Source organism: Tiliqua scincoides, chromosome 3 (genome assembly GCF_035046505.1).
Source record: "Tiliqua scincoides isolate rTilSci1 chromosome 3, rTilSci1.hap2, whole genome shotgun sequence".
Classification (NCBI taxonomy): domain Eukaryota; kingdom Metazoa; phylum Chordata; class Lepidosauria; order Squamata; family Scincidae; genus Tiliqua; species Tiliqua scincoides.
In genome coordinates this window covers 188693650-188718596 of record NC_089823.1, presented here as the reverse complement: position 1 = coordinate 188718596, position 24947 = coordinate 188693650, and the positions used below count along the sequence as shown (strand labels likewise).

Genomic DNA, 24947 nt, shown 5'->3' with positions numbered 1-24947 from the left:
GTACTTTTTCCATTCCTTGAGAAACAACATGGTTTAGGCATTTTAACTCTAGCATGACATCTTGAGAAGATTGGCAGGGATCCAAAGAACAGCACAAGCAGTTCTCCATGCCCAAGGAGGCTTGTATTTCTTGAATGTAACATAGATTCTGCAAGAGCTGGGTTGTGCAACAAAATAGACCTCTGGTCCTTAGAATAAGGACCAGAAGAATAGGAGCCCTGTCTGAAGAATAGGAGCCCTAAGAATTTAGAAGCTGGCTATCCCTTATGCAGTTAATGACTCAATATTGGTTCAAGGAGCTGGGAAGTACTGTATTCAAGAAGTCAGCAAAGTACTCTTCCATAAATGACTAACCAACATGTTTTTCCTTGGAGGTTAAATACAGTAAATAAGGTGACAGGCCACAAATGTATTTGAAAGATCTGAAAGGAATGTGTTTCCTTTTCACGGTTGCTACTGTAGTGGCTTGTATGATGAGATTTGTGTGGGATGGAAATTTAGCTGTATTTGAACTCAGTAGTGCAGGGGTGAGAGTTTTGTGCTATGAAGGCTTTTCCAAGTAAACTGCAGTTACATTTCTTTCATAATTTAGTTGAATAGTTAGTGAGTATGATTAGAATGATTAGTAAAATGAGTAAATAGCATTGGAAGATATAATATTGAAGGACAGTATATTATCTTGTACAGATCTACATACTACAAGGTGGTTAATATAATGCAGTAAATACTGTGTTTAAACCTTCTGTAACATTTCTTAGTAAGCACTAGATAAAAGCTAACTCAGATGAACTTCCTGCTTAAGAACAGTGGATGGTGTATATACTGTACTCAAATAATATTGCTTTAGATTCCTGAGTATGTGCATATTAAATGGAGTTTTTACTTCTCCTTTCCCAGGTAGGGAACTAAAAGTGGCTTACAGTCATTTTAAAACAGTAACAGTAAAAAACAATAATTCTTTTTAAAACCACTTGTTCCTACTATGAGTTCTAGTGGAAAACGTTAGCTTAGTTTTATTGCCGTTAATACACTTTTGTTTTTCTGAACAGTACACTGTGTAGAATAGAAGCTTTGTTAGGGCCTTTTGGTCTTCTTTGCTTCTCTTCTTGTGTAGTATTTAAAGGGATTTCCTTTTAATATGCAAATTTTTCATTCCTGTTTCTTGTTATGGTGAAAAGAAAGCATTCCCAATTGCCAGTTACCAGGGCCTTCTCAGTGGTGGCACCTGCACTATGGAATTCCCTCTTCTTTGAACTGAGGACAGTTTCCTCTATGTTAATCTTCCAGCAAGGCCTGAAGACATTTTTATTCAGGAAAGCCTTTGAGACCCCTAATAGCTGCTTTTAGGAATTTAATGTTTTTACTTACATCTGCTTGTTTTTTCTATTGTTGGTTTTATTGCTTGTTTTTTATTGCCTGTTTTGTTTTATATACTGTTTTAAACTGATTTTTTGTATATTGTATATTATTGTTAGCCGCCTTGGGTACCCTTTGGGGAGAGATGCAGAGTACACATTTAATAAATAAATTTATCTTGTGAGCCATGCAACAAGATACAAACTGGTGGTACAGAACTGCAAGAGCTATGATAGTAATGTAACTGTGATGATAACAGGGCAGAGTTCTTGCTTGCCTTTGCTGAGTGATTTCAGAAAGAGATGACCTGAATGGTGCATAGTGGAGTTGGTGGTACATTATATGCTTTGGCTGGCAACTTGAAAATTTTGTCTCCTAACACTAAACTGCAATTTCCTCTTGTTTTAATAGGCTAGGTGGACCTGATCCTTTGGACTATGTCAGCATGTACAGAAACTTGGGGAGTCCATCTCAAAATGTTCCAGAGCACTGGCACTATGTCAGCTTTGGATTAAGTGACTTATATGGTGACAACAGAGTGCACGAGTAAGTTCTTATGTTTCATTTACTGTGCTTTTCTCTTGCAATTGGAAATGTAGTAGAAGAAACTTCTGCATAAACAGGAAAAGTAGTTTCACGTGACAGATATCAGAAGGGAAATTCCTTCTCCTAGCAGACTCTGCTGCTCAGTTGAATCAAGTCAACATTCTTAACAAAGGTACTGCAAAGAAAGGTTCCAGTGTGAAATTTTTAAATTAGAATTTATAAGTTTGATTCTATTTACGAAAAAAAGCCTTTGTTGGGACAGTGGTTACTCCCTTCAGATGTTAAATTAGCAAATGTTAAACCTAGAAAGACTGTGTTGTGAAATATCTCTTTGTGGTGTTTGGCCCCAATTTTTTTTTTCTGTCTGTACCGTTGCGTGTACTTGTTAGCCTACTTCTTCAGAAATGTTATGATTAGGAATCATCTATGAAAAGCTATGGTAAAATAAGCCTCTCAGATGTTGTAATATGCTTTGATTTTGTTGCAGCAGACTAACATGGTTACTCCTATGGAACTTGTACTCTGTGTATTTGTTAAATGTAGCAGAATAACATACAAATAGCTGGTGGATGATGATGCAGTATGACTTCTGCTAAGTGTTTGCATAGTTCAAACTTCTATTTTATCCACATTTACAAAATGTTCAAAATATGTATTTAGTATTGGACTATCCTAGGGTGATTTCTGGATACGTAAAAGGATAATACAAGCAGTATTTTAAGGCTGAATATGGGTTTCTTCTGCCTAAAACAAATGGTTGTAGTTTGATCCTATCCAACTTTCCAGTGCCAATGCAGTTGCAATGCAACCGCAAGGTAAGAAACACTTGTTCCTTGCCTTGAGAAGGTGTCCGTGACAGCCCCACGCACCACAGAATACAGTGTGTGCCCAGTTGGTATAGTTGCATCAGTACTGGAATGTTGGAAAGGACTGGGCCCTAAATATATTAAGTTCATCTTTTCTTAGTGTACAACGTAACACTTGTATCAGTGAGCTGATCTAACCCTGCCCTCTGTGTTAGCCAACTTCAGTTCTGTAGATGTCTTCATGCATTTGCAGCAGAAGACTGTAATTCATTTCAGATTTGTTAACACTTTATTTAAATTATGTAATTGGTATAAACATAGTATGCCATGTTTAGTTTTGAACCTGTGTCTTGCTAGGTAATTGCGATCAATGAGTGCTCCATTCTTCCTTTGGCCTTTCCTTACTTTTAGACTCTTATCCAGAGTTGAATGTACTCTGCACTAGTTAGATCAGTGAATCTGTGCTACTGCTTTCTGCTTTTATATTGTTGTATGCTGTTTCTTTTTTGCTGGCTGTATAGTATTTTGTTGCTTTTCTACTGTTTTTGTTGTGATTGCATTTTTAATGATGTGACTTCTTAAATTGCTCATTGTAAACATCCATGTGGTTGTTTTAATGTGGAAAAGGAGGGTGGAATGTATGTTAAGGGCTAATAGACTTCGAGGTAATGTGATATATTGGGACCCAACACCCATAGTGGTGGGGTGAGCTAGTTCTGTGTCTTAAGATTTTGATTCAGACCAGGCCAAAGAGCTGACAAATTACACTAGCTCCCCAAGTTATATATGCACCAATGCTTTCACTCAGGTTCAATGTGCCCTTTGGTGTTTTCATACAGGCATGATATTGCTGGGCCAGCAATACAAATATTAAGCCCCAGATGTTGCAACTTAGGTACGTTTCAACCTAGTACAGACCTCTGGAACATAACCTGTACATAAGTAGGGGGACTTAGGGCCAAATTCTATCCAGCTTTCCAATCCTGGTGTAGCCGTGCCAATGGGATGGGTGGGTCCCATCCTGCAGTGGGTGGGGTAGTTATAGTAGCCTCCACAACATAAGGGAACATTTGTTCCCTCGCCTAGGGATGGCATTGCTGCTGCAGTGGTGCTGGAAAATTGGATAGGATTGGTCCCTTAGTATAACAATCTTCCTGCTGTAGAAGGTGTACAATAACACTGCCTGTTAATAATATAAAATATACAACATCCTTCCGTAGTGATGAGTGCTGGCTAACTGGTCATGTTAACAAAGCACTTTCGTTCATTAATAATAAGAAAGAAACCAAGTGTTAAAGAACATAACTGGTTTGATTGGGCTGTTAGTGGACCAAAGCTCAGAAGTTGGTTTGTCAGCCAAAACTACTGCCTACACTCTGTTATATCAAGGATTTAATGAGAAGGGGGTATCATTTTTTTCCACTAAGCTGCTGTTTCTAGGTGACCAACTGTCACAAAAAAATCTGTTCTTTGTGCAGCACGTGGTAGTATATTATATGAAATGATAAAGTGAACAATGGATCAGAGCATATAGACAATAACTGAAATTTCTTTCTCTGTCCAAAAACACATTCACCTCATATGGTAATAGGTGTTGCTTTCTTAGCATCCTCTCAAAGAGGCACATTCTTTGCGAATGTAACTCAACTTCTGAAGGCTTGAATACTGTCTAGGCATTCCCCTTAATGGTGAAGATTATTTAAAGGGCTTTTGTGACCACATTGCATTTCATTTGGCAGCAGTATGACCATGTCTAGGTCTTTCTTCCGTGCTGCTATGATGTTGCCAACTAAGTTATCTGTAAGGGCAAGCAGCATATTGTGCAACGTTGAGGCTACTTTTACTTATTTAAGCATTCAAAGGAAGTAAGCGGACAGCTGGTAAAGAAATGGGTTACTTGTTACAGCTGAAACCAATGTATGTTTAATGGACCACGTTTAACCTTCATTTGAAACCTTCTTTGAGGGCATTTATTCAGTCTTCAGTTTTGGGTGTTACATTATGGCAAAAGATCATGAACATCTTCTGTTTGATGGATAAAGTGCTCTTTTAATTTTGTAATCCAAAAAATGTGTTATTGGCAGCATTTCATTCATTTTTCTATATTTTCCCTGTATGCAACAGAGAAAAATAGAGATAAGACTAATCACTACAGTCTGTTGGAATTGAATGTTCCCTGTTCTTTTACATTTCCTTAGGGCAGTTTTATAAATCTTAAACATTTTGCCACATACCTCTTCTACATAGTTCCTTCAACAGCAGTATCAAAGAACTTTTTCATACTTCCTATACTCTGTTGGTGGTAGACCTCCCTTGAAGTCGTGGCCACCTCATGGAATTTTTTGTGTGTGTGTTTGGCTTTAAAATGTCATTTGTTTGAGGTAGTTAATGTAGGAGATGGGCCACCTACGGAGAGACGGCCTTGCACTGTTTAAACTCACACAGAGTCCTTGGAACTAAAAACACATCTTTATTGTTAAAGGTTTTGTATTTAAAGGCTCTTTTTTAAAAAAGTGTGGAGGGAGACTTGTTTTATGTTTACAGCACAGTAGTTGAACTTACAAGGAGAGCTGCTTTTAATAAAAGGAATGTAACTAAGTTTGGCTCGGGGCAAAGCCAGTCTGCAGCATATCTGTCCTTGGAGAATAAGTCTCTCTACTTTCCAGTGCAAAATATTTTCCCAGCACACAGTAATAGTAGTTGGAGAGGGGGGGGGGGGGCTGACTGTCAAGAATACAAAAGCTTACAAATGTCTGAGGGAATTCTCTTTCCTCATCTTTGAATAGAAAGTCCTTAATTTCATTTATTTATAATAAAGGAAAAGGAAAGGAAAAACACAGTAAGAGAGAAATTAAGAAAAAACAACAGTAAAGATACATTAAAATATATTTTAAAAATACAAAGAATACTTCTAATAGTGTAGCATGGGCGAAGTCAAATGTTCTAATTACTTACAGCTTTGTATCTTAATAATCTAACTTTCCACCCATATATGTTATATCTCCAACAGCCCCACTTATATACTCATTATAAGTATTCATTTCAGATTATTATTTCAGATTAATGTTCTCTATTCCTTTCAATCTAATCTTCAAATCCCCAGCTCATTGACTCATTATTTTCTCTCTCATACAGAAAGTCAATAATTGATTTCCAGTTCTTCATAAAATTTTCTCTTGATTTCTCCGTAAGGTTGTAAGTTTTTCCATTTCTGCAAAGTCCATAACTTTTGTCCACCTTTCTTCTATTGATGGAATGTCTGTAGTTTTCTAGTATTGTGCATAAAGTATACTAGCCACACTTAAACTATTGGCACTCTTGACACATTTATGATGTCCTGAGTTAGTTCTCCTTTGGCTCTTTTTGTCCAAACAAAATGACAGACACTGTCATTACTTGTCCTGCTAGAGCTGGAGTGCATTTCAGATTAGAAGAATTCCAGTTCCCATATTGCTAAATTGCTCAGGAACTCTGGGTGATTTGGCTGCTATGCTTGGCCTCTGCTTCCCACCCCATCATTAGCACCCACCCCATCATTCCTTTTAATTGTTCCACTTGTGTGCCTCTCTCTGTGTGTTGCAAGGACCCAAACTCATACCCTTCTTGCTTTCCATGTAGGTACATTATGCAGAGCCTCCAAAGCTACTCATCACCTGTCTGTTTCCTGATTGCGTGTATACTTTTTCCCCCATTCCTAGAGAGCCTTTTTCTTGTGGCAACAGGTTGCTGTGCTGATTAGTTGAAATATTCTCAATGAGGTGAAGATAGTTTTATCAGATCTCAGATTGCCTGTTTTGATGGAGGATTCTGGAAACATGCATCCAAACTAAATAGTACCAATAACACAGGCCTACAAAACTGAGGGTCAGAAAAGTTTTCCCCAAACTTAATAGTGGTTTGATATGAATTTGGGGTGCTGATTCCAAAAATGACATCCGTTGTGCCATGGTGTAGGCTTCCTCATGAGGAAGTTTGCTTGAACCATTCACTAATGAGGCTATACTATATCACCAAAACTAGAAGTGATAGGGCAAAACGGATGCCATTTTTGGAATCAGCAACCCAAATATACCCAGGAATTGGTGTAACATTTAAGGAAGCAAAATGTGTGTTGGCCTGTGTGATTGCTTTTTGCAAAATGTGAGTTTCATACATTTCCTGAAGCCAGTAGTGGTATTATATTATGCAATGTAATAATAATTGAAGAAATATTAGGAATATTGAGTAGTCCAGCAGGAGTTGTAATGTACATGATATTGCAGGGGTGTTAAAATTGGTTTGTGAATGTAGGCAACTGGATGTGAGAGTAGAAAGCCCAGATTAAGAATGTGGCAAGGAAAATTGGTCATGGGGATTATGAGCCCAAAAGTAGGCAGTGTGCTAAAACAATTGTAAGTAAACATGTTTTCTTTAAAACTGTGATCCGTTTGGATCTGTTACTAGCAACATAAAAACCCGGTTTTAATAGATGAATATCTGATATTCATTGAGACTGCTTCTGAAAGTTCCAGTTTGCTGTCCTGGTTTACTAGATAAATCTAACATGTATGAGTTTATTTTCATTTGCAAACTATTGTTATTCTAATAGACCACCTCACAGAAGAGCTTTCCATGGCTCAAATGATAGTGGGTGATCACAATTTATCTGTTTTCATCTACTTCTAATATGGTGCCAATGGTATGACCTGCCCAGTGGGGACTGAAGATCTGGAATGTTGTGAGTCTATTGTGGCAGGTCTGAGTGAAGAAAACAGGCTAGAGAAAGAATTGGCCTACTTGGGTTCATAATAGTTTATAATATCATGGATTAGGGTCAGATAGACACGTGTTTGTGATTTTAAAAATTCCCCTCCGCATGCTATAGGCCTCATGCTGCAGGCCTCTTGAGAGAGAAAATGAGGAGAATAGAAACTTTTCACTTTCCAGCTTTCCAGAAACCTTTCTCTTGCTATCTAGCAAAAAAGCACTTGAGTTTCGGGCAGGCAGACAATCGCAACCTGGGCCTTTAGAACTAGGGTTCCCAACCTGTGGTCCGCGGACCACTGGTGGTCCGCCGTGTCCTCCCAGGTGGTCCGTGACCTCTCTGGTGAAAAAGAAAAAAAATGCCCTTCCAGGAAGAGAAAAAGCCCCTGTAGCGCCAGCAGCCAATCAGAGCATAACCATTCTCCATCTCGTGCCTCCCTCCTCCACCTCCCTTCCCTCCTTGTAAGAACAGCCCCAGTGGATCAGGCCATAGGCCCATCTAGTCCAGCTTCCTGTATCTCACAGTGGCCCACCAAATGCCCCAGGGAGCACACCAGATAACAAGAGACCTCATTCTGGTGCCCTCACTTGCATCCCGCATTCTGATATAGCCCATTGCTAAAATCAGGAGGTTGCACATACACATCATGGCTTGTAACCCGTAATGGATTTTTCCTCCAGAAACTTGTCCAATCCCCTTTTAAAGGCGTCCAGGCCAGATGCCGGCACCACATCCTGTGGCAAGGAGTTCCACAGACCAACCACACGCTGAGTAAAGAAATATTTTCTTTTGTCTGTTCTAACTCTCCCAACACTCAATTTTGAGATGCGGCAACCAGAACTGGACACAATACTCCAGGTATTACAACGGCATTATAATATTACCCGTTTTGTTCTCAATACCTTTTCTAATGATCCCAGGCATAGAATTGGCCTTCTTTACTGCCGCCGCACATTGGGTTGGCACTTTCATCGACCTGTACACCACCACCCCATGATCTTTCTCCTGATCTGTCACAGATAGCTCAGAACCCATCAGCCTGTATGTGAAGTTTTGAATTTTTGCCCCAATGTGCATTACCTTACACTTACTGACATTGAAGAGCATCTGCCATTTTGCTGCCCATTCTGCCAGTCTGGAGAGATCCTTCTGGAGCTCCTCACCATCACTTCTGGTCTTCACCACTCGGAAAAGTTTGGTGTCGTCTGCAAACTTAGCCACCTCACTGCTCAACCCTGTCTCCAGGTCATTTATGAACAGGTTGGAAAGCACTGGTCCGGGGACAGATCCTTGGGGCACACCGCTTTTCACCTCTCTCCATTGTGAAAATTGCCCATTGACACCCACTCTCTGTTTCCTGATCTTCAACCAGTCCTCAATCCATGAGAGGACCTGTCCTCTAATTCCTTGACTATGGAGTTTTTTTAGTAGCCTTTGATGAGGGACTGTGTTGAACGCCTTCTGAAAGTCCAGATATATAATGTCTACGGGTTCTCCCGCAGCCACATGCCTGTTGACCTTTTCAAAGCATTCTATAATGCATCGATCGTATTCGTTGCGACTTGGATGCCACATTGACAATGTCTGACAATGTCCCCTTGGCAACTGCTTGTCCAGTGTTGTGGGATTCTTTTCAGCTTGTACAGCCTGAGGATGTGGACAGACTCCTTTGGAATGTGAGGCCCTCTGCCTGCCTGTTTGACCCTTGCCCAGCTTGGCTGATAAGAGCTGCCCGGGGTGGACTGGCTGAGTGGATGGGGAGGGTGGTCAACTCTTCCTTGATGGAGGGGACGTTGCCACTTGCTTTGAAATGGGCGGTGGTTTGCCCCCTCCTGAAGAAGGCCTCCCTGGATTCCACTGTGTTGAACAACTACCGGCCAGTCTCCAACATCCCGTTTCTGGGCAAGGTAATTGAGCGCGTGGTGGCAGCCCAACTCCAGAGGGTCTTCAATGAAGCAGATTATCTGGATCCTTTTCAATCTGGTTTCAGGCCGGGCTTTGGGACGGAAACTGCCTTGGTCGCCTTGGTGGATGACCTACGCCGGGGACTGGACAGGGGGAGTGCGTCCCTGTTGGTCCTGCTGGACCTCTCGGCAGCTTTCGATACCATTGACCATGGTATCCTTCTGGGCCGATTGGCCGAGCTGGGAGTTGGAGGCACTGTTTTGCGGTGGTTCCGCTCCTACTTGGAAGGTCGGTCCCAGATGGTGGTGCTGGGGGATGCCTGTTCGACACCCTGGCCTTTGAGGTGCGGGATGCCGCAGGGTTCAATTCTGTCCCCCATGCTATTTAATATCTACATGAAACCGCTGGGAGAGGTCAACCAGGGGTTTGGAGTGGAGTGTCATCAATATGCTGACGACACCCAGTTTTCTCTCCTTTCCTCCAGACTCCAGGGTGGCGGTTGAGGGCCTGGAGCGCTGTCTGGAAGCAGTGAGGATCTGGATGGGGGCTAACAAGCTGAAATTAAATCCGGATAAGACAGAGGCTCTCCTGGTTTGGAAATCCTCGATGCAGGTGCTGGATTATCAGCTTGCTCTGAATGGGGTTGCACTCCCTCTGAAGGAGCAGGTCCGCAGCTTGGGGGTCCACCTGGACTCGCAGCTGCTCCTGGATTCCCAGGTGGCGGCTGTGGCTAGGGGGGCCTTCGCTCAGCTTCGGCTGGTGCGCCAGCTGCGGCCGTACTTGGATCGTGCAGACCTGGCCACGGTGATCCATGCTACGGTGACATCGAGGTTAGATTATTGTAACGCGCTTTATGTGGGGCTGCCCCTGAAGATGGTTTGGAAACTGCAATTAGTGCAGAATGCGGCAGCCCGTGTGGTCACAGGAGCTAGGCGGTTTGACTCTGTCAGCCCGCTTCTCCGGGGGCTACATTGGCTGCCCATTCGTTTCCGGGCCCAATTCAAGGTGCTGGTTTTGACCTTTAACGCCCTATACTGCTCTGGGCCAGGGTATCTTAGAGATCGCCTACTCCCGTACAGTCTGGCTCGTCCTCTCAGGTCATCAGAGAAGGCCTTTTTACAAGTGCCGCCGACCAAGGAGGTATGTGGGGCGGTGGCAAGAAACAGGGCCTTCTCAGTAGTGGCACCAAAGTTATGGAACTCCCCCTTGAGAATGGCTCCCTCTCTTGAGACTTTTCGGGGAGGCCTGAAGACCTCGCTGTTTAAACAAGCCTTCTGACTTCATGGCCTTTTTAACATCTTTTATACATCTCTTAGTTGCTTTTTTACAGGCCTGATTCCTCTAAGAACTGCTGTTTTATGGTCTTTTTTATTCTGATTTTTATCTGACTACTGTTTTTATGGTTTTTGTTAATGTGTTTAATATGTTAAATTGTTTTAATCTGTTTTTATATTTTGTAAGCCGCCCTGGGTCCCTTTGGGGAGAAGGGCGGGATAGAAATAAAGTTTATTATTATTATTATAAGGTTCATGAGGCAAGACTTACCCTTACAAAAGCCATGCTGATTCTCCCTCAGCAAGGCCTGTTCGTCTGTGTGTTTTGAGATTCTGTGAGTGCGCAGGCGCCTTGTAAGGTGCGCGCGTTTGTGTAGCCTCCTGGCTCAGCTGCATGCAGAGCAGAGGTGCCCTACTGCTGCTGCCGCCTCCAGCCTGGACCTTGTGCCTTGATGTGAGCCCTCGCAGCCTGGTTTTTCAGGAGTCAAATCAGGACTGCACCCAGCTTGGGAAGTCTCTTGGGCGAGTGGGCAGGGGGGGCGCCGCTGGAGGAGGGGTCCTGAGGATGGAGGAGGAGGAGGTGGGGGGGGCCTGAGGAGGGGGAGGAATGGGAGTGAGGAGGAGAAGGAGCAGGGTTTCCCTGGATGTGATTTCCCTGGGACTCTGGACTCCAGCTGGCCAGGGAACGCAGAGGAAGGGAGTTGGAAGCAGTGTGGCAGCAGGAGAGGGGAGAAACAGTATGCTCAACCCCAAGCCCTGGTACCCAGTTGGCAGGATTGGGCCCCCTGGATGTGCTCTTCTAACGCCCAGGGGTGGAGCAAGGGATCCAGGCAACCAGGTTTTTGCACCCTTTTTGGAGAGGGAAACAGGCAGCACCTCTGGTATCTTACTACAAGCTGTCCACCTGGGGAGAAGCAATCCCAGAAGTTGCAGAACAGGCACCACCGTAGCCAAGTACAGCAGGTGCAGCCCCTGACTTTTCCTCCTCAAAGAGCAGCAGCAGCAACTTTGTCCATGGTAAGCCCTCCCCCACCCCACACTGGACCAGCTCCCCTAGCTCCTCAGATTGCAATCCTATGCATGCTTACCTTGGAGTAAGCCCCATTGACTCTAGTGGGACTTACTTCTGAGTAGACATGCCTAGAATGGGGCTGTTAGTCACACTGTGGCTGTGATGAATGTCTTCAGAAATTTCTCCAATCCCGTTTTAAAGGCATCTAGTCTAGATGGTATATAAGCGGTATATAAATATATATACCGTATTTTTCGTTCCATAAGACGCACCTAGTTTTTAGAGGAGGAAAACAGGAAAAAATATTCTGAACCAAATAGTGTAATAAAATATTTAATAAACTATAACAGAATAACATTTGAACCATGTAAAGTGAACAGCAGTCAACAGTGGTATTAAGAGCCATTATCACTGTCATTAACAAATGGAGAGACTTAAAGGTTTGAGTACTCTAGTTTTCTGGAAACCCCAAGAACTCATCATCGCTAGAGTCAGAATTTATGAAGCTCACAAAAGCAGGTGCACACAAATAGGGGATCACATTATCTTTCTGCTACAATGATGTTCTGCCAAATTCCAATCCACTGGGCCTCATGCCCGCTTAAGCCTGATCAGTCCCCCTTGTGCAACTCACCAGTGCAGCAAGCAAAAGTGAGTCCAGTTCCAGTCCACAGATGCCAAGTAAATCAGTCCCATCAATCAGAGTTGCCAAATCAGAGTCCAGAGCCAATAAGCCAAATTACAGTCCAAGGTCAGGTTCCAGCTAGGTCAGTCAAATCCATCAGGGTATCCAAGTCCAGTCACAATCCACAGTCAGATTCCAAATTCAATAAACCCAGTCAGTCTCCTCTCCTACCTCCAACCTGCACTCCTTCAAAACCCACAAACCCTTTCTGCCTCAGGTACTCCTTATATTCCTGAGGGCCCTATTGCCTTCAAGTGGCTGCAGCTGTGCAGCACACTCTGCTGGATGCCCAGGCCTTACCCTTAAAGGGGCCACTGCTGACACCACATCTACCTCCTCGCCAGTTCTTCCGTGATTCCAATACAAATGAACAAGTGGAAAGTCCAACCACAACTTGAATTCTCAAGACACAACAAACTTCTGGATTTATGGTGAGCCCCTTACCTGGGGCTTGTGCAATAAGCAAACACTGGCATTCTGACCAAGGAGACAGTTTTTTCTTTGTGATGGGGGGGGGGGCTTACATTCAGATGCTGGATGAGGTGAGTAAAAGCGCCCCTCCCCTGCTGTGTGAGTGTGTGGGGGGGCAGAGCATCTGTGTGTGTAAGAGAAGGGGGCAGCCTGTGTGTGTAAGAGAGGGGGGAAAGTGTTTGTGTTGCAGAGAAGTTGTGATGCCCCAGGCTTGGGGTGGGGGGAAAGAGAGGCTGTGATTCTCCAGGCCTGGGGGGGAGAGTCTGTGATGCTGCAGGCTTGGGGGGGGGGAAAGAGAGAAGCTGTGATGCTCTAGGCTTGGGGGGGAAGCAAGAGTCTGTGATGGTCCAGGCTTGGGGGGGGGGAAGAGAGAAGCTGTGATGCTCCAGGCTTGGGGGGAGAGAGAGAGAGAGGCTGTGATGCTCCAGGCTTTGGGGGGCAGAAGAGAGAAGCTGTGATGCTCCAGGCTTTGGGGGGCAGAAGAGAGAAGCTGTGATGCTCCAGGCTTGGGGGGAGAGAGGATGTGATGCTCCAGGCTTGGGGGGGCAGAGAGAGAGGCTTTCCTGGGTGTAAGCCCCCCTGACTCTAATGGGACTTACTTCTGAGTAGACATGCGGGCTTGCGCAGCGAGACTGCCACCCCACCCACGCTTTCCTGGGAGTGAGCCCCACTGACTCTTACTTCTGAGTAGACATGCGGGCTTGGGCGTGCGGCGAGGCTCTGGCGGGCTGCGGCGCCTTGGAGCCGCTGCTCATTGCCCTCGTGCTCCGTACGGCGCTGCCACAGTCCGCGCGGGCGCTGAGGGAAGGCAGAAGCCTCCCGGCCAGCTCAGCCTCTGACTGCCCGGGGAAGCCAAGCAGAGCAGAGCGAGCGGGCAGGGGGCGGAGAAGTTTTTTTTTTTTTTTTTTTTTTTTGCAGTATTCACTCCATAAGACGCACACACTCCCCCCCCACTTTTTTGGGGGGGAAAAGTGCGTCTTATGGAGCGAAAAATATGCTATATATATATAAGTGGTATATAAATACTGTTAATAATAATAATAATAGACACCATCATCACATATTGGGGCAAGGAGTTCAACAGACTAATGGCAGAGTAGGCAGCTGTTGTTTTGTGGCTGCAGCCTACCTATAGGCTTGCTCACACTCTTTTAGCTCCAACCAAAGTAGTCCACAGCTAGAGCATGACAGCAATTAGAACAGGAAGTGAAGAGAGGGTTTTCCCCCCCTAAAGACCTTGCAGTGGACACCAAAAGGACTTTTCTTCCTGAGACATGCAGCAGCCATTCTGAGATGTCTCTCTGAGCTGGTGCTTCCTTCACACATCTCTTCTCCTTTAGGACCCACCTGCCTAAATTGTGTTGAACACTTTCCTAAGGACTCTGGACTCACAAGTGGGGGGGAGCAGGACCCAAAAGGAACAAAAGGAACTATGGAGGGATGTGTGTGCTTTTTGTTGGCTCATTTAACTACCTTGCATGACTTGTCTATAATCCCCTTGTGCTTACCCTCTCCCTTTTTGAGGTGTTTTTCCACACTTAAAAGAGGCAAGGGCTGTGCGTAATGAGGTCTGGTGTGGGGGGAAAAGAGACTGGATTGAATTGGGTGGGTGTGAAAACCTCTGAGTTGGGGGGGAATTATTAAGTGTTCCATGTAAACCCAAGACTTTCACAGCTAGTGAAGCAAATGCAAGCACAACCATCGCATTAATTATGAAATAATCTTCTTATGTAATACAAATTTAATTGTATTTTTTGTGAATGAGGGTGGGGGGTTTGCATATGATCCTCATCTTCTCAAAATTTTGCCTTAGTGGTCCCTGAGCTCCTAAAGCTTGGGAACCACTGCTTTAGAACTTTAAAGCACAGTTTGACAAGGGTTCAAGAGGGTGAGTAAGAATAGTCTCTTTTTCTTCCTCTCTGAAACCTTTTCCTATCTCTGCAAGCAGCGCTGTATGATGCCAGCTAGTTGGAACAGGAACTTTAAACAGGAATTCTTAGGGGCTAGGAATACATTTGATATTTTTAAGGTCCTTCTTTGTCCCTTTTAATGCTTGTGTGACCCCATGTCTGTTGATTTGGATTTACCCCAAATAAGGGAGTAGTTTCGGTTTCAGTGAGGGACTCTCTAGTTATGGAGAAAAAAATACAGTATTCGTCTGTAAAATGTTAAAGAAACATAGTGAAAAAAACTATAATTTTTTTAAAAATTATAGTTCTGCCAAGCCACTGGACTGAGTGATTTCCCATACCTATGAAATATTGAGAATGACAGAAGACAACTGGAGTAGGTGGGTGGAAAGTGTTGGCCTTCTTAAGTGCCTGAAGGATCTGAAAGGGGATTAGGAAGATGTGCCCCATAAGGTTGAAAAGCTCTTCTTTTGGTTTTATATGGCAGTTTTTTCCCCTGCGCCATAACTGCCCCCTTCCCTGATATGGCAGTAAGACACAAGTTCCGGACTCTACCCTGAGGCCTTTAGTGTTATGTAGGAAGTAAGGTAAGGTTCTGGGGGAATGGGAGTGAAAAAGTGTCTTTTTCCTCCTACTGAAACATGTCTCTTCCTCTGTGCAGTGGGCCCCAGACAAAGCTGTGAGGCTCCTGTCCAGGCTGTTGGAAGAGTCAGGGAGTTGGGATGACCCACATTTTGCTTCAGATCCCCACTTATATAGACATAATGATGGATATTATGTCTGAATGTCTAAACCAGGGGTGTCAAACATAAGGCCCGTAGGTCAGATGCAGCCTTTGGAAGCAATTTATCTGGCCCCCATTGTAATTGGGCTCTCTCATATTTTTGAAATTATGAAAAAAATGTGCACATTTTCTCTTCTGTCATTTGCAACTAATGAATTTCTACACAAGAACATAGCACTTATTTCTGACCATCTGCTTAATGATATCACTTCCTGCAAAATGATGTCACTTCTGGCCCTCAGCAGGCACCATGAATGCTAACTTTGGCGCTCTATATGAAAAGGGTTTGGCACCCCTGGTCTAAGCAATAGTTAAGAATTGACTATGAATAAGGATGTGAAGCCACAGTTTGGGCTTGCAAGTCATGGTTTGTGTTAATGTTAAATATAGTGGTTTGTGTTGGTTAAATATTACATCGGCACAGAGCAAACCTCTAGACCAGTGGTTCTCACCCTTTTTAGCCTGGGACCCACTTCTGTGAATGACAATCTGTATGGGGCCCACTGGAAGTGATGTCAGCAACCTGGAAGTGATGTCATAGCCAAAAAATGACATCATCAAACAGGAAGTGACATCACTGTGATGTCAGAGCTGGAAGTGATGTCATCAAGCAGGAAGTTCCTGCCTAGAAACTCAAACTGTAAATGACAAGAGACAGTATTCCAGCTCAGAAGCTTCTCCCTGCCCTCGCTACCATTGCTATCAAGCAAAAAATAAAACATCTGGAACAAAATATTTGTGTATTTATTTACTACTGTGTTTATTTCTGTCTTTATTTACAAAATCTCAAGCTACTTCTTGTATTGCACTTGAAACTAACAAACATTGATGTGGCTATTGATGCTGTGCACAGCATTAGCCAGAAACAAGTGCACCCTACTCATGCACCTCAGTACAAGAAGTAGCTTGAGTTTTTGTAAATAAAGGAAATAAAAAAGTAGTATCCCCCTCAGAAGGAAGATAAGCAGGGACGTTTCCCCTCATCTCCCCCAAGCCCAAGCACGTCTACTCAGAATTGACTCCAATTATTGGCAGTGGGGCTTACTCCCAGGTAAGAGTAGACAGAATTGCAGCCTAAGAGAGAAGTAAGAAGAGGGGAAGGGTGCACATCAGAGCAGCACTCTCCCTCGATGCTCCCCCCCACATGCCAGGCTTGCCCTCCCTCCTCCCCCCCCCCCGTCTGCTCTCTTGGCAGCCAGGCAACTAGGGTTACCCCTTCACCCCAGCAAAGATATAAAGAGAGGGCGTGCTAGCCAGGGCAGGAAAGGATCGCTGCTTCCAGGTGATTTCAGTGAGGGAGAGAGGTTGTGATGCAGAGGACGAGGACGGCAGTGGGGTGGTGGTGGCGGTGATGCTGCTTTCAAGGCAGGCTCACAAGAGGGGAGATCGCGCGGGTCTGCCTCTACTCACCCAAGCCCTGTGTTCAGGTCTCCGCCTACACTCTCCAGCCCAGTCCAGCTGCAGGGGGAGGGGGAGCTGCTCTGTCTTGCAACCCCAAGGCAGCCCATCCTGTCAAGGCAGCCAAGCTGACAAAGGTTGGTGGGGAGAAGCCTGGCTGGCTTGTCCACGTCTCTCCTGGTCCTTCTTTGCCTGCAATCTAAGCCTGCACTCCACAATTGGCCCCCCTAAGGGAAGCCTCCAAGTGCAGAGGGAGGTCCAGCTGGAAGGCAGCAGAACACTTTCTGGGGGAAAGTGGCATGCTGCTTTCTTTGCACATGTGCAAGCTACTCTTAGTTATGTAACAATGCCGGGAAGCTTAAAATGGCGATGCCCAGGCTTTGCCCACTTCCAAAATGGCGCCGCCTAGGTCTTTTGCCATCTTCCAAAGTGGCTGCCGCCAGCTTCTCGCGACCCACCAGAAATCAGATCACGACCCACCAAGTGGTTCCCGACCCACTGTTTGAGAACCACTGCTCTAGACACCTTTTGGTTTTGAAATCATTTTTGTTGCATAGTAAATGCAGTTATACATCTTGCTTAGTTGTCCGAAGAAGCTGCTCATTTTCTTAGGCCTTCTCTTCTGTCCTGTAATTTGATATTTTGCTTTTGAAATAATGTAGTCCAGGGGAAGTTGAGCAAAGTTAGATATAAAATAGAATATGGTACAGAATGGATGACCGTTGGAAATGTGAAAGTATGCAGATAGAATAAGAAGATGCCCCTGTTTGTTTGGGAATATTACAAGGCTAGTTGTTAATGTGTGGTAATATATTCAGGTAACAAATCTGAATGGTTTGAACACATCATTTTTGCCATAAGATATTGGTGGGTGTGTCATCTGATTTCTATAATGGCAGCTAATTAAATGATGAGTTCTAAATCTACATATATTTTCATATGAGTAAGAGAATAGTTCAGAAAAGCAGAGCAGGTTTAATGATTAAAATTATGACATTGCAACCAGTCCCACCTGCACAAGGCATTCTCCCCCCCCCCCCCCGTGGGAGAGAAGGAATTCTTCTCTGAAGGTAGTACATACCACCAAAACACTTTTAATATTAAATATAGACTGTCTTCTTAATTGGAACAGCTTTTAAAGAATTAAAATACACCACAGACACCCACCTATAAGTCAACCTCACAGATAAGTCGAGGGCATGTTTTGAGCCCCAAATCATGGAATTTTCTATGACCCTTGGATAGGTTGGGGGTTAAACTTAGGGGGGTGTCTGACTATAGTTTTGTCTGATTTTACCAGAGGCCAGATCCTGAAAAATAACCTCCCAGTAATTGTTATCTAAGAACTGTACAGTCTCCAATTTATTGAAAACATAGTAAGTATTAAAAACACAGTATACATACATAGTATATACAGTATGTATACTTAGCATAGCAAAAACTGTTTTTGTACAGACTCTAAATTATTAAAAACTATGATCTATCTCAGATTAGGTGTCTCCAAACTTTTTGGCAGAAGGGCCACATCATTACAGATTTTCTTGGGAGTGAAAGAACTGGAAAGAACACCTCTTGCCCAGGGAAGACACTGCACAGTGGGGAGATTTAGATGCACATGGGGTTTCATTTCATCAAGCAGGGAGTCAGTTGGGGGGGTGGAAGGGGAGTGAAAGAAACTGGAAAGCAGCAGTGGATTAACTCAGATGTAGACCCTCTTCAGGAGGAGGTGCAGCAGCACCTCCTGGGGTGTGGGGTTTTGGGATTCCTGGCAGCCTTGCCTCTAGCCCAGCTGGTCCCCCAATTGCACAGGGACCCGGAGGAGCCCTGGAGGAGGCAGGGCGGTGGGGGGACAGCCTGCTGGCCCAGCACTCCCTGCGCCCACTCAGAGCTGTTGCATGCACTCACTTAAGTCCTGCCGCCCGCGGAGGCAGGGAGCGGAGCGGGGGTGTCGTGGCTACTGCCGCCCGCCATCACCAGACTGATGGAGGGCAGGGAGCAACCTGCACTGCCTACTCCCAAGTGCACGGCTGCGTCTGTGGCGGGCACGGAGGGAGACACGCTGCCCCCGCCCAGGGAGCATCTGGTGGGGAGCAGGCAGCGCAGGACACTCCCTGCACACTCTCTGCCCTCTATCGGTCTGGTGACGACAGCAGCAGCCAGGATGCCCCCGCTCCGCTCCCTGTCTCCGCGGGCGGCAGGACTTAAGTGAGTGCGTGCAGCAGCCGCGCAGGGCAGTGCCGGGCCAGCAGACTGTCCCCCTACCACCCTGCCTCCTCCAGGGCTCCTCAGGGTCCTTGCGCAATGGGGGGACCTGACGGGAGGCGAGGCTGCCCGGAATCCCACAACCCCATGCAAGACCTCAAGAGGCGCCGCTGCTCCACCTTCCGCAGAGTCCCTCCCTGACTGAGGCAGGGTGCAGATGGCCCCCTCAGTCTGCCTGCGTGACTGCGCAGATAAGACGAGGGGGGGGGGGGCGATTCTCCCATCATTTCCGGGTGCAAATTTATTGCCTTATAGGCGAGTATCTATGGTATCTGATCAATAAGTTCCTTGGTTATTTTGATACTATTGTAAGCCACTTTGACCATGCTGACACTGAACACAGTGACAGATTCTTATTTGGCGCCTGAGTGAGGTCATGTCTGAGACATACAAAATTATGCAGGGGATGGATAAAGTAGATAGAGAGATGTTCCTTTCCCTCTCACGCAACACTAAGGGTCATCCACTAAAATTGAGTGTTGAGAGAGTTAAGACTGACTAAAGAAAATAATTCTCTACCCAGAGTGTAATTAGTCTGTGGAACTCCTTGCCACAGGATGCAGTGGTGGCATCTGACTTGAATGGCTTTAAAAGGGGTTTGGACAAATTTCTGGAGGAAAAGTTCATCACGGGTTACAAGCTGTGATGGGTTTGTGCAACCTCCTGATTTTAGAAGTAGGCTACCTCAGAATGTCAGGTGCAAGGGATGGCACCAGGGTGCAGGTCTCTTGTTGTCTTGTGTGCTCCCTGAGGCATCTGGTGGGCCACTATGAGATACAGGAAGCTGGATTAGATGGGCTTTTGGCCTGATGCAGCAGGGTGGTTCTTATATTTATTTAAGAATCTAATCAACCAACAGACTGACAGTTTACATGGAAGTCTGTCTTCTATAGGCATACTCTTAAGTGTGGCTAGGATTGTACACCAAATGTTCTAGCTCTACATGTTACTGTAAAGAGAGAGTCCACTTTTATCATCTGGGTCATCTTGCAACATGATCCTATGTCTACTTGGAAGTAAGCCCCATTGAGGACTTACATAAGAGTAAGTTTGCATAAGATTGTAGCCTGTGGGCCCAATTCTATCCAGCTTTCCAGCACTGGTGCAGCTGCATCGTAGCCTATAGGTAAGGGAACAAACATTTTCTTACTCTGAGAAGGCCTCAGTGTCTGATCGCCTCAGCAAGATGCAGTGCATGTCCTGTTGGCATGGCTACATTGGACTGGAAAGTTGGATAGGATTGGACCCTGAGTCAGTTACAGTATGTTGCCAAATTGCAGAACACAGCTGTTGAAATCTTGATAAGGTATGTGTTAATGAAGGGTAAAACCTAAAATTTATTATTTTCTCCCTAGCAGGGTTGATCTGTTCCATTGTATTCCTCTTGGGAAAATGTTTAGATAAATCAACTTCAAAAAAGATAAAATATGTGTAAATCTTTTCATAGGAGTACCTGTAATGAAATCTGATATAGTACCACTTTTGCTTCAATGTTGTTTGCTTAAAATTTAATACGTTGGCTTAGTTAATATTAGATAAATTTTGGATAAAATTGGATAATTTTGATGCCAGGCCTTCTTGTTCTGGTGTCAGAGTGAGTGAATAGCTTTCCTCTAGAATCTATTCTAGGTAGTAGGATATAATCTTCAAATATTGCTTCACTCAGGCTACACTTTAAGCAAAGTTCTGTGATTCTTCTGTGAAACTTTTTCTTAACCAAGGCAACTTGGAGCAACTTTGAGCAGAAGAAAGGCTTGCCCCTTGGTCTTCTTTCAACTATAATTCAACTTTCCCTAACAACTTTTTTTACTTACAGGTGGGGGGAGATGCTAGTAAGCTTCCCCCAACAGAAAAACAATTTGGTGAGGGTAATATCTGACTATTAGGAAAAGGGTTAATCATGCTTGCTTTTCTTTCAGATACAGCCTGGGGCATGCTGGGTTGGCTGTTTAAAAAAAAACAAAAAAAACACCACACACCACTACAGACAGGAGGGTGGAAAGAATCACGGAACTCCACATAATATTTAGTTTGAGCCTAAGAGAGCATAAATAGGCAATGTACAGTATGTGCCTAATGTTACTAGGTTTCTGTAATCCACAGTGTGACAACAGTAGCTTAACTTGTTTCCATGTACTATATTGTCATTTAATTTTTTCAACAGAGAAGAAATTTAGGCTACTATCCTTCCTTGGGAATAAATCTATTGAACATGGTGGGACTTACTGCTAAGCAAACATCCATAAATCTGCTCTATTTGCTCCTAAATAACCCTGAAAAGTGTTTTCTATCCTTAAATATTCATGTTTCTTTAACATACCATTAAGATTTTTTTAAAGTCTGGCTCACTTATTCTGGCATTGAACTTGGAATTAAAATGCTGGCACTGCCTTGTCACATACACAGAGTTTGACAGTCCACTCTTGTTATGCGGAAGATCAAGATGCTGTGGCACCCTTGCATGGAAAATAACGGTAGATGTTGCTGGATGAAATTGGATTGGTCGATTGAAATGGCTCCTTAGCCTATTTTTAAAGCCATCAGTGGTGTATATGTTGGCACTGTGTTGGTCTCTGAAAACAAAGTTCAAATTACACTAAAAATTGGTTTAAAGTGCTGCTTGTATGTTGCTTGCAGTAGTTACAAGTCACAAATATGCTTCCCCCAGGTGTTCATGTGCATAAATATGTTTACATGAAAGTGCTCCTTGCTTAAAAAATAAATGCACAGTACACTCTTCTCCTTGTCCAGTACAGAATAGTTTTCTCATCTCGTTTTCAGTAATCCAATTTATCTTGCACTGGAATTTTGAGGAATTTGCTTACTGAAGTGAGAATGTAAGCATTTTAGAATAGAAAACTCTGAAAAGCAAAGGCTTGTCAATGCAACTGGTAGCTTGATTTTTTTTATTTATTTTCTTAAGGTTATTTGTAAAGGAAAAATACCCAGGTTTCTGCAGCAGAGAAGGAAAAAAAAAATTTCAGTTCTGTATATGGGGCTTCTTTAAAGATTTGGCACAGCACTGTCTGGTGCAGTCATCAAGGAAAATGGCCATACAGGTTCAGCCTATTTATACATGGATTTTTTATGCACGGATTTGACTCAACACAAATGGCCATTGCAAATGAGAAGGAATGTGCTGATCCCTGGAGAAGGGGAAAAATGCATCCCTTTAAAATCAGTTTAAAAAACTGATCAGTCCTTTAACAATAGCCTCCTTAATGAGAGAGAGAGTGCAGCTGGCTGACAATCCATCAATCCTTCTCTCTCCAGCGAACCCCTCCCTTCCCCCTGAGCACATTTGCATTGGTGAAGGGAAAGACTGAGCGAAGGGCTTGGAGGACGACTGATTGATGGATTGTCTTCTTAATGACTCTTATCTAACATCATGAAGGTCAGCAAGGCTGTTTTTAAATCAGCAGAGCAAATAAACTGTTTTTTAAATTGATTTGCTATAGTGTGTTTTTTGCCATCCAAAACTTGGAATGCTTGGAACGGAACCTTGGAAAACTTGAGTGCTTGGAACGGAACCCACACAAATAATGAGGCTCAACCTGTATTCTCAAAATCAAGGGAAGAACATGAAACATTAAGATGAACTCTTCTATATCAGGCCAAAGATCAATCTAGAGCAGCATCCTGCTTCCCACAGTGGCCAGTCATCTGAGCAGAGCCTGAAGCCAAGAGCCTTTTCCTGCCATTTCTTCCCTGTAACTATTATTATTTCTCTGTACTGGGAGACTTCAGTTAGGCATCATGATTGGTAACAATTGACAGATCTGCCTTCCATTAATTTGTCTAATCTCCTTTTAAAGACACCCAAGGTCTAGTGCAGGGGTGTCCAAAGTTTTTGGCAGGAGGGCCACATCGTCTCTCTGACACTGTGTCAGGGGCCAGGGAAGAAAATAATTAATTTATATTTAAAATTTGAATAAATTTACATATGTTTACATAAGTAAATATATTAAAGATGAACTTATATGAATGAATGAAGGTCTTGCAATAGCTCAAGACCTATACAAGGCCTTGCACAAAGCAAGACTGGCCTTTTCTTTGCTGCCGCTACTGCATCACAGACATGAAAAAGCAAGCAGTGGAGGGAGCCCTCATCCCACAGCTCACACGAGAGGTCAAACAGTCGCCCTCACTCCAGAGCAGTTGCATCGGGCCAGTGCAGGCTCCAACAAATCTCCGGAGGGCCAGAGGCTCATTGGAGACTGGGGGTTCCCTGAGGGCCACATTGAGAGACCTCGAGGGCCGCAAGTGGCCCCAGGGCCGGGGTTTGGGCACCCTTGCTCTAGTGCAACGTTTCTCAACATTTGTCCCTGCCACTTTGCATGGCCCCTCTATTGGAAGTACCACCAGAAGTAACTGGAAATGATGTCATTGCCAGTTACTTCCAGAGTGGGAGGCCGGACATGATGCAGCACACACCAATGAGAAGCTAAGGGTGGATGGGAGTGCTTTTTTGAACACATGAAAAGTGCATGTTCTGCCTGCTGAGCCTCCTATCACTGTTTGTCGCATTGCATTTCTGGTCTCACTGCCAGGCTGCAAGCTTTTGGGAGTCCTGTGGGTAGCACTGGACACCACCTCAAGTACTGCTGGTTGAGAAACACTGCTCTAGTAGCTATCGCCACTTCTTGTGGCTGCGAATTCCATAGATGAATTCTATAATTATGTGCTGTGTGAAGGAATATGTTCTGTTGCCTATTGGGAATTTCCTGCCAATCAGTTACATTGGAGATCTTTCTTAGCTGAGGAAGCTAGAGATAGCAGTGACTGCAACTGAATCTTTTTGATGTGCAAACCTGTGCATATTTTTCTCAAAAGAATGTCTGTGTTCAGTGGGGTTTACTTCAAGTGTGTAGAGGTTCAAAGTCTAAAAGAACAGACTAAATAGCTGACGTATGAAGCATAAAATGATATGCATGATGTGACCTTAATGCTGGAAGAAATTAGGGAGTTCTTCATTTAGTGTGTAGTCATATAGCCATCATTTTGGAAATATTTTTGTTTGGGTAACAAAAGTATAGTGCCAGTATGGATTTAATTTGGCAGATTCAAGAATGTTCCATTACTGCTGCAGTCAAAATATGAAATAAACTAGTAGTGTGTGGCAAGATGGGGCATCAGTGAGTATGGGAATCTCTGAAAACCGAACCTCCATAAGTGGAGAAGAGCATGCAGAAAGTCCTTGTGCCCAGTTTCTGGAAATTCCCCATTCCCTCCAGGCCTCATCACATCCCACACTGATCCCAAGGTTCCCCAGCCTCATAAGTGGCTTTTTAGAGTACAGTGAGAAGCTGGGGATGGGGAAAAAGGCTTGTGTCGTTGCGTAAGCATAATAAGATCCAACCTGTAGTTTATTATTCCAGTTCGATTCCTGTATTCCTTGCTAGGGTACAAGCAGAGAGAGTTCCCTCAGTTATTTATCTCTATCCCCCTCCCCATTCCTCGCAGGCCTACCACTTGCGCTCCCAAATTCCAAAATATCTGAAAATTATATACACATGTGGTTGATTCAATGACTGAGTAACGTGAGCAGAAGCAGCATAGAAAATAAATGACTGTTTTGGTATCCTGACCATGAGGTGAATAGAAGAAACCTCAGCCCATTTATACTGACCACAGCTGAAACTAAAAGAAAAAAAACCCAGTAATTTCTAAAGAGAGAAGAAGAAAGGAACAAAAGCAACCAACACTGAAACCCGTTGGAGTCTCAGGAAAGCAGTGAAGCCATGAAGAGAAGGCAGCTGCTACACACATGTGAAGGGGCGGGTGGAGTAGGAAG

The 24947-nt window shown here is 44.1% G+C and overlaps 1 protein-coding gene across 2 annotated transcripts in view; it reads left to right on the top strand.

Annotated features, from left to right (window-relative positions):
• Positions 1-24947, top strand: part of SUFU (SUFU negative regulator of hedgehog signaling) — a 105151-nt gene that overhangs the window by 7528 nt on the left and 72676 nt on the right. For both annotated transcript variants that reach the window (XM_066620809.1, XM_066620808.1), the window contains exon 2: positions 1768-1902. In XM_066620809.1, coding sequence (XP_066476906.1) covers positions 1768-1902 — 135 coding nt within the window. The remainder of the gene's footprint in view (positions 1-1767; positions 1903-24947) is intronic.